Genomic DNA, 20,314 nt, shown 5'->3' with positions numbered 1-20,314 from the left:
TGATTTTATGAAGAAAATATGAGCATGTAAATTTAGACCTAAGACAGTATGTATGAACGCTGAGCATGTTAAACGCTTGTTTTTTTAAGAGGTTTGCAGTCCATATAACTTTCATTTTGACGCAAAGTTGCATGAAGTTGTCTGCGTGTATAAAATGTTGAGTAGGATTTTAAAAATGTCCCGGGTGTCTACTTTCAGAAAATATATGGGTATGGGGTGTTAGTATGATTATTATTATTATTTTTTTGTAATTTGGAATATATTTATACATGTCAAAATAGTGAAAATTGACGGTGCAAAATGACAGTGCAAGGGTTAAAATATTTCCCTCATGATAATTCTCCCCCATTATGCCAGACTCTCAGCACTATTTCTGTACATTTTCGCGAAAAGCATAGATCAGCAGAGGAAGAAACTAACTCTTGTCAGGAACAAACTACAATTCTTGTTTTCTGTCACAACATTAAATTAAACTTTCATTCTGTGATATTCAATGTCTCACTGCTTGACTTTACTGTTAATTAGTGAAGATTTTCACACGCAATCAAGCTAAACCACTTACCCAAAGTATCCAACTTTTATTCTCAAGTGTCTGATTTCTCCTGAAATATTTTGCACAAATCATTATAGAGAAGTGGAAGAGTGAAAGTTAAAGACATAGAGGGTCATTTATTAAGATCTGCGTTTTAGACGCCAGTCTTGATATCCCCTATCTGTGGCAGTGGATCCGCTGGAGTCGGCCTGTACATAACTTCGACGGATCCACCGCCGCTTCCAAATGTTAGACAGCTTCCGAGCTATCTTACATGTAGACCTTTTTCGACGCCTGAAACACGCGTAGAAAATGTTAAATGAGACGGTCCTGCCAGCGAGTCTCCTTCCCCGCCCACAATTTTAGACCTGGCGTGAGTGGGGAAAAGTCGCAGATGGCGGCATAATAACCGTTGCACCGCCATCTGCTCCTGAAATACGCCTAATATAGGCGTATTTCAGTATAATAAATGACCCCCGTAGCATTGAAGCACTCTACTTTATGTTAGTACGATTCCGTTACAGAAAGGTCACACAGAGACACATAGCATTATCAATCATATTAATGCCGTGTGCTTCTGTAGTCCAGACCGCACAATATCTCTCTCACACGGAGCGCGATTCTTGCAAGGGACATGCTCGTGTGAAAGAGCCCTAACAGGCTATATGCCTGGATTAACAGGGTTGATCATGCTGACGGATGCTCTTTAACCCCCCACTGATCATTCCAAACATGTAGGCAGGAAAATACATTACAGTTTTGAATGAATGCAGTTTGCGGCTGTGTGTTTCCGCCTGAGATATGAAAGGATAAAGGGGTTCTATGGGATTAACATATTGATGAGCTATCCTAGGGAGAAAAAAAAGAAGATTCTCACTTCCTGTCCCTAGGGGAGGGTAACATGGACAATCCCCCTTTCCCCATCAGCGAGTATACCTGCTTTCTGATTGTCACATATGTGTGCATTTTTTTCTCTCCAAAAAAGCAGTGTAAAGATAAGTGTTTGTTCAGGTAATATCACCCCTCTCTCTGTAACTGTAAAATATATTGCAGTTATAGCAACTATCACTACAGAGGAATATCTAACATATTTCTGACAGAAGGGAAAGGTTTCTGTCACAGGACTGGGCTCCTGCACAGGGCTGCATTATTCAGGGCAGCACTGATATAAGTATAAGAGTAGGGTATTTTTTTTTTTTATCTCACCCACCCTCCCAAAATATATATATATATATATATATATACATATACATACAGTCGTGGCCGAGAATTACATATAATGTCATATTCTCCGATAAAGCCTCTTTCCGATTGTTTGGGGCATCAGGAAAAAGGCTTGTCCGGAGAAGAAAAGGTGAGCGCTACCATCAGTCCTGTGTCACGCCAACAGTAAAGCATCCTGAGACTATTCATGTGTGGGGTTGCTTCTCATCCAAGGGAGTGCGCGCAGTCTCAATTTTGCCCCAAAACACAGCCATGAATAAATAATGGTACCAAAACACCCTCCAACAGCAACTTCTTCCAACAATCCAACAACAGTTTGGTGAAGAACAATGCATTTTCCAGCACGATGGAGCACCGTGCCATAAGGCAAAAGTGATAACTTAGTGGCTCGGGGACAAAACGTTGACATTTTGGGTCCATGGCCTGGAAACTCCCCAGATCTTAATCCCATTGAGAACTTGTGGTCAATCCTCAAGAGGTAGGTGGACAAACAAAAACCCACTAATTCTGACAAACTCCAAGAAGTGATTATAAAAGAATGGGTTGCTATCAGTCAGGAATTGGCCCAGAAGTTGATTGAGAGCATGCCCAGTCGAATTGCAGAGGTCCTGAAAAAGAAGGGCCAACACTGCAAATACTGACTCTTTGCATAAATGTCATGTAATTGTCGATAAAAGCCTTTGAAAAGTATGAAGTGCGTGTAATTATATTTCACTACATCACAGAAACAACTAAAACAAAGATCTAAAAGCAGTTTAGCAGCAAACTTTGTGAAAACTAATATTTGTGTCATTCTCAAAACTTTTGGCCAGGACTATATATATATATATATATATATATATATATATATTATATAAGACATCGCATGTGCCCCAAATTAATTCCTATATAAAAACTACAACTTGTGCTGCATAATTCAAGGTCTCATACTGCTAAAATTAGTTATTGGGGGGAATTATCATTAGGGGAATATTTGTCAGTTTTGCTTGAAGTCTGAGATGGAGGACTTTAGGCCACATTTCTCAAATGTCACATGTTGTTTGATTAATTTGTCTTATCCTCAAACCGAACACTTTTGCTAGAAAAGCTACTCCAGTTTTTCTACTGTACCCTCTTACTAGAGTGAGATTGTGATTTCTTTAAAAAAGTCTCAATGATAAATCTGGAGTGAAACCTATTAACATAGTTAACAATGGGCACTTTCCACCCACATTTCAAAACTGTCATGAATGGTGTCAAAATACAAAATGCGACTTTTTGAAGTCAGAATTCTGGAGTGAAGGCATGATAAATCATGAGGGATAAATGTTACTGGCCCTTAAAAGGACCTTTCATCTGTTTTAGGGTGCATTCACACGACCGTTGTTTTCTTCCACGTCCATTCCGCAATTTTTGCGCATAATGCATGCATCCATTAATTTCTATTGGTCCGCAAAAATTGCGGAATGCCTTTCAGTGTCATCCGTGTGCTGTCGGTTCAGTGTGTCCGTAACTTTTTTTTTTTTAGAACATGTCCTATACTTGGCAGCAAATTGGGTCCGCAAAAAACGGATAGCACACGGAAATACATCCGTATGTCATCCGTTTTTTTGCGGACCCCTGGACTGAAAATGTTCTAGGAAAACCCATTCAGTCACATGTTGCAGCAACCTAGAACCAGGAAGTACGGAGGCAGCAAGTACTACAAAAGAGCATCATGGCTATCAATGTGGAAAAGCTCATAGTATTGGTACAAGAACGGCCCCAATTATGGGACACCCGTTGTAAATTATACCATGACTGCATCAGAAAAGATGCGTCATGGGAATAAATATCCAGAGAGCTGCATCCCGAGGAGTGGGAGAAAGCCAGCAAGGCCCAGCGCAAGAACATGGGTATGTGTAGACCTGTGATGTAACCATGTGCACCCCAAAGTATGCGACACCCCCAATGCACCCCAAAGTATGTGACAAACCAAGTGCACCCCAAAGTATGTGACAACACCCAGTGCACCCCAATGTATACGCCACCAAGTGCACCCCAAAGTATACGCCACCAAGTGCACTCCAAAGTATGTGACACCCCCAATGCACCCCAAAGTATGTGACAAGTGCACCCAAAAGTATGTGACAACACCAAGTGCACCTCAAAGTATGTGACACTCCCCAGTGCACCCCAAAGTATATGACACAACCACTTTGCCCAATGACATGTAATAATGAATGCTCCAAAAATCATATGTCCCCAAAAACGGTACAAAAAAAAAAACTCTACTCTTCCAGCTAAATAAGAGCCCCTGCACAAACAGATTTGCGGCGGGAGGGGGGAAGGGGTGCAGAAAATGGAGACATCATTTTTTTTAATTATTTCTATTACAGCACTGTTGACAATCTGGATGAGCAACCTGAGTCTGTCGATTCTGATGAGACACAAATACCTACTCCAAATTCACCGGCTGACTCTACACAAATCCCACTGGGAATTGAGACGCCAGAGCAACAGCAGACTGTAACTGCTCAGGAAGAAACGCCAGCAGAGACACATCCTGCAGCAAGATCTCGGGGCCGGAATCCACCAGTGGCACCACCCACAGATCAACGAGCGCTTATAGATAGTCGTGTGCTTGACTATCTCAACAAAAAACAATCTGAGCGCCCAGAGGAAGTGATGCTGAGATCACTGGCTCCATTCCTGGCCCCAAGTTCATGGCTACTATGAACACCATGCAGGATGTATTTTCCTGGCCTCAAGACCAGGCCAAATTAGTCCATTTGTAAAGGAGTATGGTTATGAGCCTCTCTTAAGGCTCTTTTACACAAGTGGATGCCGTGTGAGTAATCAGCTGCGTGAAAGAGTGTCAAACCCCATTCCAGACAGCAGAGACACGGAGCATTAACATGATCAATGCTCCGTGTCTGCTGTCCAGAATGGGGTTTGACACTTTTTCACGCAGCTGATAACCCGCACAGGATCCTATCGTGTGAAATAGCCCTTAGGCCTATTTCACACGGGTGTCACATATTTGGTCCGGATACATTGAGGGTGCATTGAGGGAAACCTGCGCGAGTGCGCATGCAATTTCAGTCAGTTTTGTCTGCGATTGCGTTGCTCAGTTTTTTAAGCGCGAGTGCAAAGCATTTTAATGCGTTTTGCACGCACGTGAGACAAAAATTAATGTTGGTACCCTGACCCAAACCTGGACTTCTTCAGTGAAGTTCAGGTTTGGGTTCGGTGTTATGTAGATTTAATTATTTTCCCTTATAACATGGTTATAATGGAAAATAATAGTATTCTTAAGACAGAATGCTAAAATAGTGATTTAGGGGTTTAAAAAAAAAAAAAAAAAATCCCACCTCACTTACGTCATTCACGTCACGCATTGCACCCGTGCAGAAAACTCGCCCATCTGAAAGGGGCGTTACAGGTAAATTGGCACTGCATATCTGAAATGTTTTCACACCTCTATACAAGTGTTGTCTCCTCTGCAAATTCAGAGGATATATTTGGGCTTCCCATTACATCAACCTCAAAGCTTTTATTACCATGCAATTGTTATACAGTCTTTTGACATAGGTGTCATAGTACCTGGAAATGGTCCCAGTGTATGATAGGCAATACCTATCACATACTGGGACCATATCATGATGATATACCCCCATCTCATACATGAGCCGAAGTACTGATTTTAAATACAATCATTTCATGGCATGTGTTGATAGTAATAAGGTATTAGAGGGTATCTAATGCCAAAATAATTTTTTTGTTTTAATGTGGAGACAAAATAGTTTATAAATGTTATATTAAAAAAATAATAATAATAATTCAGTAGGAAATTACATTTGAATTTGCCATGGAAAGATACCCCAGCCCGCGTCTAGGGTCCTCATTCTCTTGCGAGTCCCTACTCTAACTATAAAACAACTGGGAAATGAACTAAACTAAACTAACTGATCAACAGTGTTCTGGGTCAATATTCATTTACTGCTGGCCATGAATTGCTTCCAACTACCATGACAATGCTCCCTCTGGGCTGATAAAATAGTCTGCATATAAATCACAAATATGCAGGACTGATGATCCTGGTCTTCCATGCAGCGTCTGGTTCAGGCCAAACGATGAAGAAGTCATGTATTGGTCCAGATCTGCATCGAAGGAAGCATCGTAAATCCTGATAAATTGTGAAGAACACAAGCTTGAATCACCAGGGTAGCATTCTCAGGATCCATCTGTATAGATGACATAAACACCCTCCACTTATTGGACAGTAGTCCAAAAGCACACTCAACATAACGACGTGCACGAGTAAGCCGGTAGCTGAAGATACACCTCCTTTCATCTAAATCGCGTCTTGGGAAGGGCCGCATCACATGTGGTGTCAGTGCAAGCCCTTCATCAGCCACTATGACAAAAGGAGCCGGAGGTCCAGCAGATCCAGGCAGTCTTCTTGGCTCTGCCAGATCGAGCTAGTTGTACTAAAGTCATTCACCCATTCTGGAAGCATGAAATATTCATGCATCAGAAGTGCTCCCATAGGCACCAATGTCGACAATTATAAACTTGTAGTCACTGTCAAGCAAGGCCAACAGGACCACAGAAAAATATTGCTTATAATTGAAGAATAGGGACCCTGAGTAAGCCAGCTTCTTCACACATACAGTGCCGCCTACATTCATACCCCTGGCAAATTTTTACTTAAAGTTACTTTTATTCAACCAGCAAGTAATTTTTTGACGGGAAATTACATAGGTGTCTCCCAAAAGATGATAAGACGATGTACAAGAGGCATTATTGTGGGGAAAAAAAACATTTCTTAGCTTTTATTTACATTTGAGCAAAAAGTGTCCAGTTCAAAATTATTCATACCCTTCTCAATAATCAATAGAAAAGCCTTTATTGGCTATTACAGCAATCAAACGCTTCCTATAATTGCAGACCAGCTTTTTGCATGTCTCCACAGATGTCTCCACATGTATTTTTGCCCATTCATCTTTAGCAATGAGCTCCAATCTTTCAGGTTGGAGGGTCTTCTTGCCATCACCCTGATCTTTAGCTCCCTCCACAGATTCTCAATTGGATTCAAGTCTGGACTCTGGCTGGGCCACTCCAAAACGTTAATGTTGTTGTCTGCTAACCATTTCTTCACCACTTTTGCTGTGTGTTTTGTGTCATTGTCATGCTGAAATGTCCACTGGTGCCCAAGGCCAAGTTTCTCTGCAGACTGCCTGATGTTGTCGTTGAGAATCCTCATGTATTGCTCTTTTTTCATGGTGCCGTTTACTGTGATTAGGTTCCCTGGTCCATTGGCTGAAAAACACCCCCAAAGCATTAGGTTCTCACCACCATGTTTGACAGTGGGGATGGTGTTCTTTGGGTTGAAGGCTTCTCCTTTTTTTACGCCAAATGAAGGAAACATCATTGTGACCAAACAATTCAATTTTTGTTTCATCTGACCATAACACAGACATCTTTGTCCAAAAGGTCAAAAAATTTCTTGCTGGATAAATAAAAGTAAATTGAAGTCAAAATTTGCCAGGGGTATGAATAATTATGGGCAGCACTGTATGTGCTTTCTATCCAGCGCCCCAATACAGTTTGGAAACTGAACGCATTGTTCAAAGCCCTGAGTAACACATAGCCAATCTTGCACTCTGGGCTCCGGAATCACCATCTCTCGAAGTCGCTCCCAGATTACTTTACAAGTGTGTGGAATGATCGTAGAAATGGTAGAAATCCCCAGCAAGAACTCAAAGTGCACTGATGCAAAAGAGTTGCCTGTTGCCAGGAATGTGGGGGGGGGGGGGGGGGGGGGGGGAATTACTTATACATATCTGAGGAGATGGAAAACCATAAAAGTGTAAATACTTTACAATATTGCCGTTTACCTCAAGGTGACGATTAGCCTTTCCTCGTGTGATTAGCTGCGCCTCATATTGGTGTACTGGAAGATGAGACCAGGACGAAGAGACTCCAGCAGACAGTCAAAGGTGGACACCGATATCCAGCAAAATAGTTGAAATTTCTCCGGGTGTTGCCTCAAGTCGGTGTACAAAGTATAAAAGTGGCCCTTCCTGAACCATTCTGAGACAATGGGGTGAACCCAAAGCCGCTTCCTCGTCCAACAATGGTCACTGCTGTCTGTATCGCCGAGAGAGAAGCCAGTAAAGAACTGTATTCGCAGATGTTTTGGGCAAGATGAACCAAAAGAAATCACAATAAACCCATGCAAGCCAAGCAGAGGAATCTAACAGAGCACACTACGCTGTAAAAGCAGTAGAAAATGGTGCCTAAGCGATCATGTGACCTGGTTATGGGAGTTTAAAAAGGGTTGGACATTTAAATGTCAATTTTCACCCTTCAGATTTTTTGCGGACCGTGAAAAACGGAAGACACACGGATGCACTACATCCGTATAATACGGAATTACGGAAATGGAAATAAAACTGGAGCCATACGGAAGATCCGTGATTTCCGTACCGCAAAACAACAACGGTCGTGTGAATGCACCCTAACTTATAGGAGCTAAAAACCTGTACTTGCGGGGCTGATGCTGCCCAGTTTTTTATTTTATTTTTATAAACATCACCTCTATAAGCATCGGAGCAGGGCAGGAGACGCCAGGGTTTCTCAATGGGCGTCTCCTTCTTCCTGGCTGTGCCACGATCCAATCATAGCGGAGAGCGTCACAGCCAGGGAGGAAAAACCTGGCATCTCCTCCTCCCTGTTCCAATGCTCACGATTAGCATACTGAGCGCTAAAACTTCAGGAGGGCGCAGCGGGGAGTAGGAGCTTTGTTTAAAAAAAAAAAAAAACGGGTGGCGTTATCAGCGGGAGTACCCCGCAAGTACAGGTATTTAGCTCCTATAAGTAAAACAGATGAAAGGTCCTCTTTAAGGCTAAAATTAGCAATAAAAAAAAAGAAATTACATTTTCTGGTGTGTTTTTCCAATTTGATGTGATTGGGAGGTTAACGTAAGGAAAGAATTGTCAGCTGCCATTTAAGGTCTCTTTCACGTGGTGGTATTTTTTAATGACAAGAACAGTGACATCTGCAGCCCTATTCTTGCTATCAAAACTACTGGAATCCTGATAAACATTAAAGGTGTTGTTCAAATTTTTTTTAGTATAGGCAGTGAACTATTCAATAAAATGTATCCATATAGCGCCATCTGCTGTTCTTTTCATTTCAAAGTACCGGTAGTCACACGCGCCCAGTTAAAATCTTCAACTGCCAAAGGCCAGATCTTCTGTTAGAAGCTGTGAGCGTTACAGGGAAATAGCTACAGCAGGAAGGACACCGCCATGAAATGCCAGCCAGAAATAAATCTAGCAGAACAATTGAAGCAATGCATCTCTGGATCCATGTGAGGTACAGGGCTGGTTCTAACTTTGTCATGTAATATATAATGTCTGACTTTCATTTTTTTCCCATCAGTCATAACCCCTTTAAAGTTAATGAAGTTCATCAGGATTCCTTGAAAATACAATCTAGCAATGCAGTCATAGCTCCATAAAAGAAAACCAAAAAAAACACACAAAAAAAAACTTTATTTCCTGCAGTGGTCTTCTTTCTTCTTTTCATGGTTTTATGTATTATGCAAATGAACCCCGAAGGTGCCCAGAGGGGCGTTATTCATCACCCTTTGAGCCCAGTAACGCCCCCCTGCAGTGCCTAGCTTGCCTCCTCGCTATGAACTATCGTCCCACAGCCTAGTTTAACGGCTCCGCCCCCTCCACTGCGTCAACTAATTCATTCAAGCTACGCACCTGGAATCTTCATTTCATGTGCCGGAAATCTTGCGCAGGCGCAGTACCTCCTACTTCCTGTGCGATCCGACCGCTCCTGAGGGCAACAGTGATAAGACAACGTCACTGGGCTCGGCGCATGCCCAGTGACACTTTTGAGGCTGTTGCCCTCAGGAGCGGTCGGATCGCACAGGAGCAGGCAGTACTGCGCCTGTGCGAGATTTCCTGGGGATGAAATGAAGATTCCAGGTGCGCAGCTTGAATGAATTAGTTGACATAGCGGAGGGGGCGGCGCCGACAAACTAGGCTGGGGGACAATACTGCATAACGAGGAGGCGTGCTTGGGCTCTAAGTTAAAGCGGTTTAGGCACTGCAGGGGGTCGTTACTGGGCTCAAAGGGTGATGAATAACGCCCCTCTGGGCACCTTCGGTGTTCATTTGCATAATACAAAAATCGCTTTTTTAACAAAATGAAACCATGAAGAGAAGAAAGAAAACCACTGCAGGACATAAGGTATTTTATTAAACATGGCAATGGTGAGAGCGTAATATGGTAAAACCAGGTGACAGATTCCCTTTAATGCTACTCCCAGGGTTTGAATACATATGCTGAGAATATTACTAATATATATTAACAGAATAATTAATATACCAGGCGGTATAAATTAAAAGAGCCGAGCAGTGGGTAAGCAAAAACAAAAATATTGTATAAAATTTATCACACAGCATAGGATATGTGGTAATAACAAGCCCCCCCCCCCTCACTAAATGGAGTGATAGTAAGCATGACGTTCCATTCATCTCTTTGGGACCAATGTCCCCCTCATCCCCCCCAAAAAAAGGTACACCAACATGTACATTACCACTCTATTCAGAGTTTGTGTTGGTGACCTATTCCCTGCAGCCATACAGTTTGCTCCCCAAGGATTTTAAAAGGCTAGCATGCGCACTGTCTAATTGGTCTACAGCCAATAGCACCCATCCCTGGGTTAGGGCATCCTATGGGAAGGTGCTTGAGCAATAGATTCTTAGCTGTGTCTAATCCTGGGAAGGTGTGCTGTTCTGACCTCCCGTGTCTGATCCTTGACCATGTGCTGCCTGCCCTGACTCCTGCCTGTTCCTGTGTCACCTGGCTAGAAATTCTGCCCGTTTACCGGGTTGAGAACTCTGCTTGCTCTAACCTCGGCTTGATCTTGTGTGTTCCCATCGTGTCATGCACCTGTGTCTTTTGACCCCTGTAGGTAAGCTGTCACTGGCCAGAGACTACTTCAAGAGGTGGCGACCTGGTGGTTCCCCTGCAATGGAGTCGAGATCCCTGTATAGGGGCTAAAGGGAACCTGTCATCTGCTTTAAACCACCACAAACAAAAGCAAATTCTGCTTATATTTATCATTAGTTATTTAATGAGCCCCAATACGCCTCTGCCTGATGCTCCATTACTGCGTAATTCATACCTGATATTTTTCAACGCAATATGCTAATGTGCTGAGGTAAGTCCTACAAGCTCTTGTACCATAGAGGAGTCCACAGATCTTTCACTTCTTCGCATTGCTTCGCCCCCTAAGTCCTTGATTAAAATCCTGCTAGTCACCTTATCCTCCCCATCTATTTGAAATCTCATGTCTGTGCATATAGGCATCTGTGCAGTTTATTCCTCAACTTCAATCCTTTCTTCCCCTCTTTGGCTTCCTGCATATGTGCGTGGGATTTGCCGTGTGACATTGGGAGCAAACATGGGCTGAAGGCACTGTCATTTTTTTTAAATGAGAAGACTGATTATGACTGGAAGGTAACAACCCTGCTGACGTTGGGAATTGATCTGCATAAAGAACGCAAAAAGATTATTAATCCCTTAACACATAATCACGTTACACGTATGTCATTATGCTTAAGACTGAACTAAGCCTGTTCCATATGTGGAAGTTGCCAGCTTTATATTATTAGGTACCTGGCTGCAATGACCAGGATCGGCGATGATGCTAAATCCGGCCATTTAACACCTCAGATGGAGCGGTCAATAGTGATTGTGGCATTTGGGTTAGGCAAAGGTAGAAGGCTCCCTCTGCCTTCTGATTGGAGCCCCTGCCTTGAAATCTTAGGGCTCCGAACAGTTACCATGACAGCCTGGGGCCTACTGAAGATTTGTTAAGGGGATTTAAAAGCTACTGTGGAGAATGTTAAAAATATATATGTGTGTGTGTGTGTGTTATACATATATATATATTTTATTAAATAATCCCACTTTCTTAATTCTACATATAAAAAAAATAAACTAACGCAACACAGCTTCCCAAAATGCCCAAACTATTGAAAAAAAAAACACCACAATTTGTTATTTTTTTGTTCACCTTGTCCCCCCCAAAAAATTGATCAAAAAGCCGTAAGTACCTCAAAAATGGTACCAATAAAAACTAGTTTGTCCCAGAAGAAAGATGCCCCCATACAGCTCTTTAGAGAGAAATATGAAAAAGTAATGGCTGTCAAAAAAATGGAAATGCAAAGAATATTTTGGTTTTTTTAAGCGCATTTTTTTTAAATTGTACAGCAAAATAAAAACTATACAAATTTGGTATTGCCGTAATCGTATTGACTAAGAATAAGGACGTAATGTCATTATTAGCGCACAGTGAGCACTGTAATTTCAAAACCTTGTCGGAGTTGCGGGTTTTCACACAATACGGTAAATAAAATGGCGCCATCAAAAAATAAACCCTCATATGGCTATGTTAATAGCAAATTTAAAAAAGTCAGATGTTGGAATGTGTGGCTAAAACGAAAATACTGGGCCCAGTTCTTCGGGAGTGATTTAAAATGGCCACCAGCAACCTGTCTTACAATGTGAACAGGACTGGTTGCCCCCACTTACAGAGCTGCCTATGGGGGTGGTGGCCTCATTACAGACTGCGCTCTGGCACTTGCATATACTACACATTGATGAGTTTTCCTGTCAGGCTAGTCAGCCATGATGGCATATCATAGGCAGGATCACATCATTACCATCTATTGTAGAGCAGTGTAGGGTTTAGTGAGCCCCCCTCACAGACAGCTCTATAAGTGGTGGCAACCAGTCCTCCTCACATTCAAGAACAAGATGCTGGTGGTCCCCTCTAAATCATTCCCAGAGAACCCCTTTAGGGGTTCTCCTGTGCGTGTTTTTTTTTTGCGTTTTTTTTTGCGTTCCATTTCAATGGATCCGCAAAAAAAATTAACTAGAAGGTACTCCGTATAACGGACAAGGATAGTACTGTTCTATCAGAGGCCAGCTGCTCTGTTCCGCAAAAAACGGAAGGCACACGGACGTCATCTGTATTTTTTGTGGATCTGGTTTTTGCGGACCGCAAAATACTAAAAAAGCCATACTGTTGTGTGCAAGAGGCCTTAAGGGGTTGAGTTAGGGTCCATTCACACGTCTGTAAGTGTTTTGCGGATCCGCAAAATACGAACACCTGCAATGTGTGATCCGCAATTTGCGGACCGCACATCACAGACACTATAAAAGAAAATGCCTTTTCTGGTCCACAATTGCGGACAAGAATAGGACATGTTCTATTTTTTTCAGAAACGGAATTGCAGATCCCGGAAATGCGGATGCGGATCCCAGAAATGTGAATGCGGACCCAAATTACGGACGTGTGAATGGACCCTTAAGGTAATGCTGGATGAACAAAATTTAAACTGGATATCTAATAGTTTGGGTAAAAGCTAGTGCAGTAGCTGTTGTCACCTGTGTAAAAACAGGTGACGAGTCCCTTTAAATGGCAAAAACTTTGGGGGGGGGGGGACTTAACGTCCTTAGAAGTAGCCCTACATCAAGTCTGTTCAGTGACATAGTGGGTCCGTACTTGCTGTGAACCAGAGATGACTTGGGTGACCTCTTTTCCCTGGATTGCAGGGGATCCAAGCAGTCAGCCCCCCCTCCCCCCATGATCCGCCATTTATCACCTTCCCTGTGATAGCTGTTGAATAATTTTTATAGTATGGCCCCATTAAACACACACAATAAAGAGAACACATAAAACAGGATTTATTGGCATCAGATTACAATATATAATGAGCAACAATTTCAATAGTGTTTCTTTTTGGACCGAGAGGAAAAGAAATTGATGTCAAAGGGCTCTTTGTGTTTTTATAATCTGATTTGTACCGTTAATAACGCAAAGCTCCCCCGCAATATTATTTTTGCCAATAAGGGCTAATAGTTGATGGTTCTCTCCCCACATTCCTGGAAATGTTGCTCAACATAAAGAAAGCTGCTTAGTGTTCAAAATTTCTCTTTTCTAAAATGTGACTCTTTGCAATTCTACATAATCAAATGTGGATCCATCACTTGACATTACATTCACCATCATAATCCAAAAGCCAATGGTGCAACAAGCTATTTACTTCCACCAGATTATCATTTCTACACAATAGATCCTTATGTTAGATGGGTAACTGACTCGAAGTTCCACTCTTTATTGCTTATGTATTAACGGGAACCTGTCATCACCAAAATGGCCTCTAAACTACCTGCAGTACCCCGTAAGTCATCCGATGGGCATGATCACTGTAACATAACTTCTGTATGCAAATGAGGATCTTGAAGTCAAGGGGGCAGTGGTTTTCACACTACAAGTCAAGGGGGCAGTGGTTTTCACACTACAAGTCAAGGGGGCAGTGGTTTTCACACTACAAGTCAAGCTCGCAGTGGCCCCTTCCTGCCCTGTCCATTTGATTGATGGGCTTTTTAGTGTCCTTCATGTGCAATACCTTCTTGAGATCTTGCACGAGCGAGCCAGAGGCTATTATCATTTGGCACATGCGCAAGATCTACAAAAGGGATAGCGCATGAAGAAAATGAAAAAAGCCCATCAATCAAAAGCAAAGGGCGGGGAAGGGGTGTTGCAAGCTTGACATCAAATGTAAAAGTTCCTTCCCTCTGAATTCATGATCTTCACTTGCATTCAGCCGACTGTGGAATAACATTAGTTTTACAGTGATCACGTCCATTGGATGACTTAGAAACCAGAGGACATCAGCTGTAAGGTACTGCGGGCAGCTTCGGGGCCATTTTGGTGCCGACAGGTTCCCTTTAAATTAGAACACGGTCACAAACTAACTGTACTAAAGCCTTTAACAGCAAATATACATTACTAGGAGAAATTATCCTGGATCTGCTTGCATTATGAAGGGGCTGGGCCGTCTAGTAGATTTGCAGAGGTCAAGTATCAGAAGAAAGAGGTATTAGGCTCCTGTTCACACTACTATCAAGACTTCTATCTGAAATGGAGCCGTGACTCATAGGACAGATAGGTGTTCAAATGGAACCCCAAAAATCTTGACAAAACCCATTGACTTATGTAAGGGTCTATCAGGTTTCTTGCTCTGCAGACTGCACTATTCTTGCCACCAAAAACTTCAGAAACCTGATGTGATGGAACACAGCGACAGTGTGAACAAAGCCTTGGACAGGACAACATTCTGGCCATAAGATAAAGGCTTCAAATATTTATCTTACACAAACACAATCAGACTTCATCTCGGACTTTGCACTTGCACAGTAACATATTTAAATAAAATAAATCTAATATTAATGTATCTGTTGCTAAAATATTTCTTTACATCTAATCAAACAATGATTCCCCTGTAAAAGAACTGTATTCTCCCTTGGTGATACATGGTACCAGTAATTCCTCAGGGCAATAAAATAAGGAAAAAACAAACATACAGATACACAGCCTTTGGAATGTAAAAGGCACAAATGCTTTAGAAGAAAACAAGTTGTAGCAAATATAATTGTTTGTGCCAGATAAAATACAAGGTTAACCTAACTTCCAAAAATTACAACTTCATCAAAAATATCTGTACATGTTTCCCAATCAGTCTTGAGATATCAATCGGGATATTAATACTTCCAATGATTAGAATCTCTAAGTGCAAATAAGTCTTCAAGTCACATCTAAATGATCAGTGAGCTTAGCATTCCCTTTATTGTCATCTCTGTAGAGGTTCTCAATATATCTTTAGCAGAATACCGCCCATGTATATTAGATTTACAAGCGGTATGCTGCTAAAAACATTATTAAACAGTAAGAGGAGGTTAAATAGATTTAAAAAATGTGCGTGGAAATTTTATAGAGTTCTCAAGTTCTTTCAGATTAAAATCACAGAGGAATCCAAAAATACCACCAATAGAAAAAAATGTGCAGAAATAGCTTCACTTCTCAAGTCCTAAAAAGAAACAGAAACAATGAGTTAAAATAGAAAAAAAATTGCATCTAAATATGAAAACAGATACTTCAATGTGTAACCATACAGGTCAAGTCATCCATTTAACTATTTATTGAGGAAGAAGACCAAACAGTGGGGACATTTTATTGGGGTTATCCTATAACAACAACTATGCCAATGAGAAATTTTCGGGAAGGAAGTGCTACTTTCCAATAACTGCCTGCTCGTCAAAAGTTTACACAGGCCGATCTGCAGACGGGGGAACTATGACGCAAGAAATAACATTTTACCCGATGAATGAGCGTTTTGCCGATTACTGGGAATGAGCGTTTACACCAACATTCATTCATGATAATTGGCCTGAAAATCAGGCCGTGTAAGCCTGCTTATATATTCACAGGATAGGGGATAAGTGTCTTATCGGTGGGTGTATGACTACCGGGGTCCCATTTTCCCTATTTGAATGGATTGGCACACATACATGTGTGTCCGCCACTCCATTCATCTCTATGAGGTTGCCGGAAATAAGCGAGCAGCTATGTCAAACAGCTCCACAGAGTTGACTGGAGCATCAGACACACATGTATGTCTGCAGCTCCATTCAAGCAAGGTAACACGGGCCCCCATTCTAGTGATCGGCAGCATCGGGACAGCATTATACTCAGAGAAGAGTCCAAACGCTTGAGAGAGGGATGTGGCGGCAGTCAGATCCCTGCTGAGCAGACACTTATCCTCTATCCTGTTGATAGGGGACAAGTTGCTGTCATGGGACGAGCCCTTTAAGCCCAGCTTTCACACTTGCACAAATTTCCTTAACAAAATCGGCAGGGTTTGTGGGTTTTTAGTGCTAATACAGTATGGTGACAAGTGATGCTCACTTTGGCTTCTTGTCGCCAAAACAGTAGCTTTACTAGTAACATGAAAGCACGTGTCAGGATGGAAGGCGTGTTTTACTTTAATGGGTGCTAGATAGAAACTTGTGAAAAGTCTGTTAGTCACTACTACTTATAGCAGGGATCAACCACTTCCAGCAATGGTGAGAGTACAACTCCCAGCATGCACTCTTGCTTGGCTGCTCCTGGAAAATTCCATAGAAGTAAAACGGAGCATGCTGGGTGTTGCGGTTTTACAACAGCTGGAGTGGCGAAGGTTGCCGACCCCTGACTTACAGCATGCAAGCATAGTGTACAAAAGGTGGGAAAATGATTCAGTAGTTGGAATGCCGCCCCCAAATGCGTCGGTTGATTTAACTGCAGGGCCAGGAACACGCTAAATGACCTGTTCAATCAAATTAATAATTATAAATCAGATCTGTAAAGATTCTATCAGGATGAGACCACACATCACAGCGGTGCTGCGTTTTGGATGCAGCAAAAAATGCATGTGGTTTTTGCAAGAACATATCTGCCTTTCCTTCCAGCAACACACAGCAAAGCAGAAATGTTATTGCCAAAGCTGCACACGTTTTTCCGATGCATCTAAAATGCAGAACCATCGAGATGTGTGGGAGGATCCTAGGAAGAAGGTTCACAGGATCAAGTGAAGATCATGTCCCCGCGGCTTATTTATTTCATTTCACTACATTTCTTAATGAAATATAAAACAAGCAATAAACTATTTACATCCATCATTAATTAATAAGAAATTAAGTGAAATAAATTAAAATAAATAATCCGGGGGAAGCATGATCTTCACTTGATCCTGTTCACAAATCAGCGGCTGCTAATTTGGTAATCCATCAATCTCAGGGGAACCAGCAAACAGCAAGAAAAATATGCGTGCGTTAGAATTCCTTCAACCAGAGATTAAAGGGGTTTTTCCGGGATTTTGATATTGATGACCTATTCTCAGGATAGGTCATCAATATCAGATCGGCGGGGGTCCGACAACCAGCACCCCTGCTGATCAGCTGGTTGAAGAGAAGGTCGCAATGGCCTTCTCGCAGAGGCAAGCAGGTGTAATTACAAGAAGCAGTCCCATTCACTTCTACGGGTGGGTGGGGGGCTCCTTCCTATTCAAGTGTATAGGAAGGAACCATCCCATTGAAGTGAATGTGACGGCTTCTTGTATTTGAACCTGCTCACCACTGCGATGTCAATGGCAAACAGGTAAACAAAGAAATGAAGGCCTTCTCTTCATTCAGCTGATCGGTGGGGGCAGGGGTGTACCACCAATGAGGCCAGGTGAGGCGATTTCCTCAGGCAGCACCAGGTAGGGGCAAGAGGGGGGCAGCAGAAGTTAGTATGCAAAGTATTCACTTCGACTCATCGGAGCCCATACGTTCTAATACTGTACGGAGCTCCTGCTCCCTACAGTACTGAAACAGTTTTATGTGAATCGACTTTGGATGTTTCATCTGAAGTAGATTCGCTCATCCCTAGTCATCATCTGTAGCAGAGCATGTGACTATGCCCATGCTGCACCGGATGTCAACAATGCGAAGACTGGAACGTGGAGGAAGATCAGAGGACCAGAGTGGTGGAAAACAGCCAAGTATGAATCTTCTGTTCAGAGAGGAGGCTGCGTGCAGTTGCTAAAAACTCATTATTCCTGGAAAACCCCTTTAAGGCCACTTTCACAAGGAAGCATTTGGTCATTATTTTGCAGCCAAACAAAGGTGTGGAACCTACAGAAAAGAAAAGTATGATGGAAAAATGTGTACCTTCTGCTTCTTCTGGATCCACTCCTGGTTTCAGCTTACAAATACTGACCAGAATACTGGCTTATGTGAACGCTGCTTTTATTTGCCGTTTTGTATTTTAAGTATGATTCATTTTTGATAAATTGTGACTTCCTTCATGCAACTTGTTACCTACATTAATCCCACAAGGAGCATTTCTAGTCAAAGTATTGTAGGTTAGACTTAATTGGCAGTAATCTGTCCCAACGTTTGATAATGAAGTTAGTAATTAATACACAGTTCCCTAATTACAAAGAGCTTGTCTTCTGCATTTGAAGTAAATTGAATGTGAAGGACAACTGGTAAACCTGATTATGTCTACAGTAGACCCAGCACCTTACTAGTGTAGGAGCACCACAGGCTGCACACTAAATGCCAGCCGTCCATACAACGGTCTACACATTTCTGTCTTCTGGCGCCCTCATGTGGCAACTGGGCGTCACAACAACAAAACTGCATCTACGAAGAAAAACTAAAATAATATAAAAATCTAGTTTCCTTTCCTAACAATGGCTTGTCATTTTAAAGAGCACTCCCCTTAAAGAGGACCTGTCCCCTCTCCGGACATGTCTGTTTAGTAATGACCTGCATTGCCCATGTTAGAACAATTCTGGAGCATCTGTTCTTATGTCTCTGTGTTGTACCAATTCATTATTATTCCTCCTAGAAGTTATGATCGAATTACTAGCAGGTTGCAATTAAGATCCAGATAGGTGTTACCAGTTGTTGGTGTGTCCCTGGATAGTCTGACACTAGGCAATCAGTGCTGCCATGGTCAGACTCTGCAGGGACAGACCCCCAACGGGTACCTTCAGTCCAAACTGCTAGTAATTCTAGCAGGAATAATAAGGGAATGGCACAACACCGATGCTTCAGAATTGTTACATGGGGAATGCATGAAGTTGCTAAAACAGACATGTCAGCAGAGTTCACAAGTCCTCTATTAAAGGGGTTGTCCAGGTTCAGAGCTGTACCCTTATTTTCACCCATGCAGCATCTCATGCTCCGATGCACTCCCTTGCCCTGCTCCAGATGGCGCAGGGCACTGGCTCTTTTGTTTATCATAACACACTGTGTTCAGTGACGTCACCGGGCTTCCTGGCAGCCCCATGGAGAGACCGGTTCATCAACGGAACTCCTAAAAATGCCTTTGCCCTGTACGATTTAGCACAGGGCAAAGGAGAGCATCGGAGCATGAGATGCTGCCTGGGTGAAAATAGGGGTATGTCCAGGTTCAGCTCTGAACCCAGACAACCCTTTTAAAGAGGAGCTGTCAGCAGTCCTTGCACATCTGTCTAAGTAATTTCTTAAGAGTTCTGAATGTCACCATTGCGCCATTATGAATAAATTGACAAATGGGTGTTGGGGGTGTGTGACATTATCCAATCAGTGCTGGCAGTGCCAGACTGTGTAGGGACATGCCGCTTGATAAGGAGAGTGGTAATACTCAGTTGTCAATCTATTCACCCATTTCTAGAAGGGGTATCAGAGGAACGGCATAACAGCATCATATAAAAAGATGCTCTACAACAGGGGTAAGCGACCTCCGGCACTCCAGCTGTGGTGAAATTACAACTCCCAGCATGCACTGTTCACTTCTGTATAAGCCCCGACAATGGCCAAACAAGTGTGCATGCTGGGAGTAGTAGTTTTACCACAGCGGGAGTGCCAGAGGTTGCGGATCCCTGCATTGGAGTCATTGTTTTAAGGGAAATATAAGTATTTACTAAACCAAACATGTCTGAAAAACTGACAGGTCCTGATGGGGGTTGTTCCACAACTACATATGAAATGTATCCTTTACATTATGGGGGAATTTTTTTTTAATTGGAATAATTTAAAAAAAGCTCCTGATTTTAGACACCGCGTTTCATCCTTCGGCCTGTTTCACACAGTCGGCAGAGAACAGTCTGCTGGAGCTCTTTGGATTCAGTCTAGCCTTATTG

General features: G+C 42.4%; 1 protein-coding gene across 3 annotated transcripts in view; it reads right to left on the bottom strand.

Moving 5' to 3' along the window:
* Positions 1-13,484: 13,484 nt before the first annotated feature.
* GK (glycerol kinase) overlaps positions 13,485-20,314 on the bottom strand; it is a 95,492-nt gene continuing 88,662 nt past the window's right edge. For all 3 annotated transcript variants that reach the window (XM_044284700.1, XM_044284703.1, XM_044284702.1), the window contains one exon: positions 13,485-15,688. In XM_044284700.1, the coding sequence (XP_044140635.1) occupies positions 15,675-15,688 (14 nt within the window). In that variant the 3' untranslated portion in view covers positions 13,485-15,674. The remainder of the gene's footprint in view (positions 15,689-20,314) is intronic.

This window comes from Bufo gargarizans, chromosome 3 (assembly GCF_014858855.1).
Source record: "Bufo gargarizans isolate SCDJY-AF-19 chromosome 3, ASM1485885v1, whole genome shotgun sequence".
In the NCBI taxonomy this organism is placed as follows: domain Eukaryota; kingdom Metazoa; phylum Chordata; class Amphibia; order Anura; family Bufonidae; genus Bufo; species Bufo gargarizans.
Note: the sequence above shows the minus strand (reverse complement) of the source record. Positions and strands in the feature narration are given on the sequence as shown.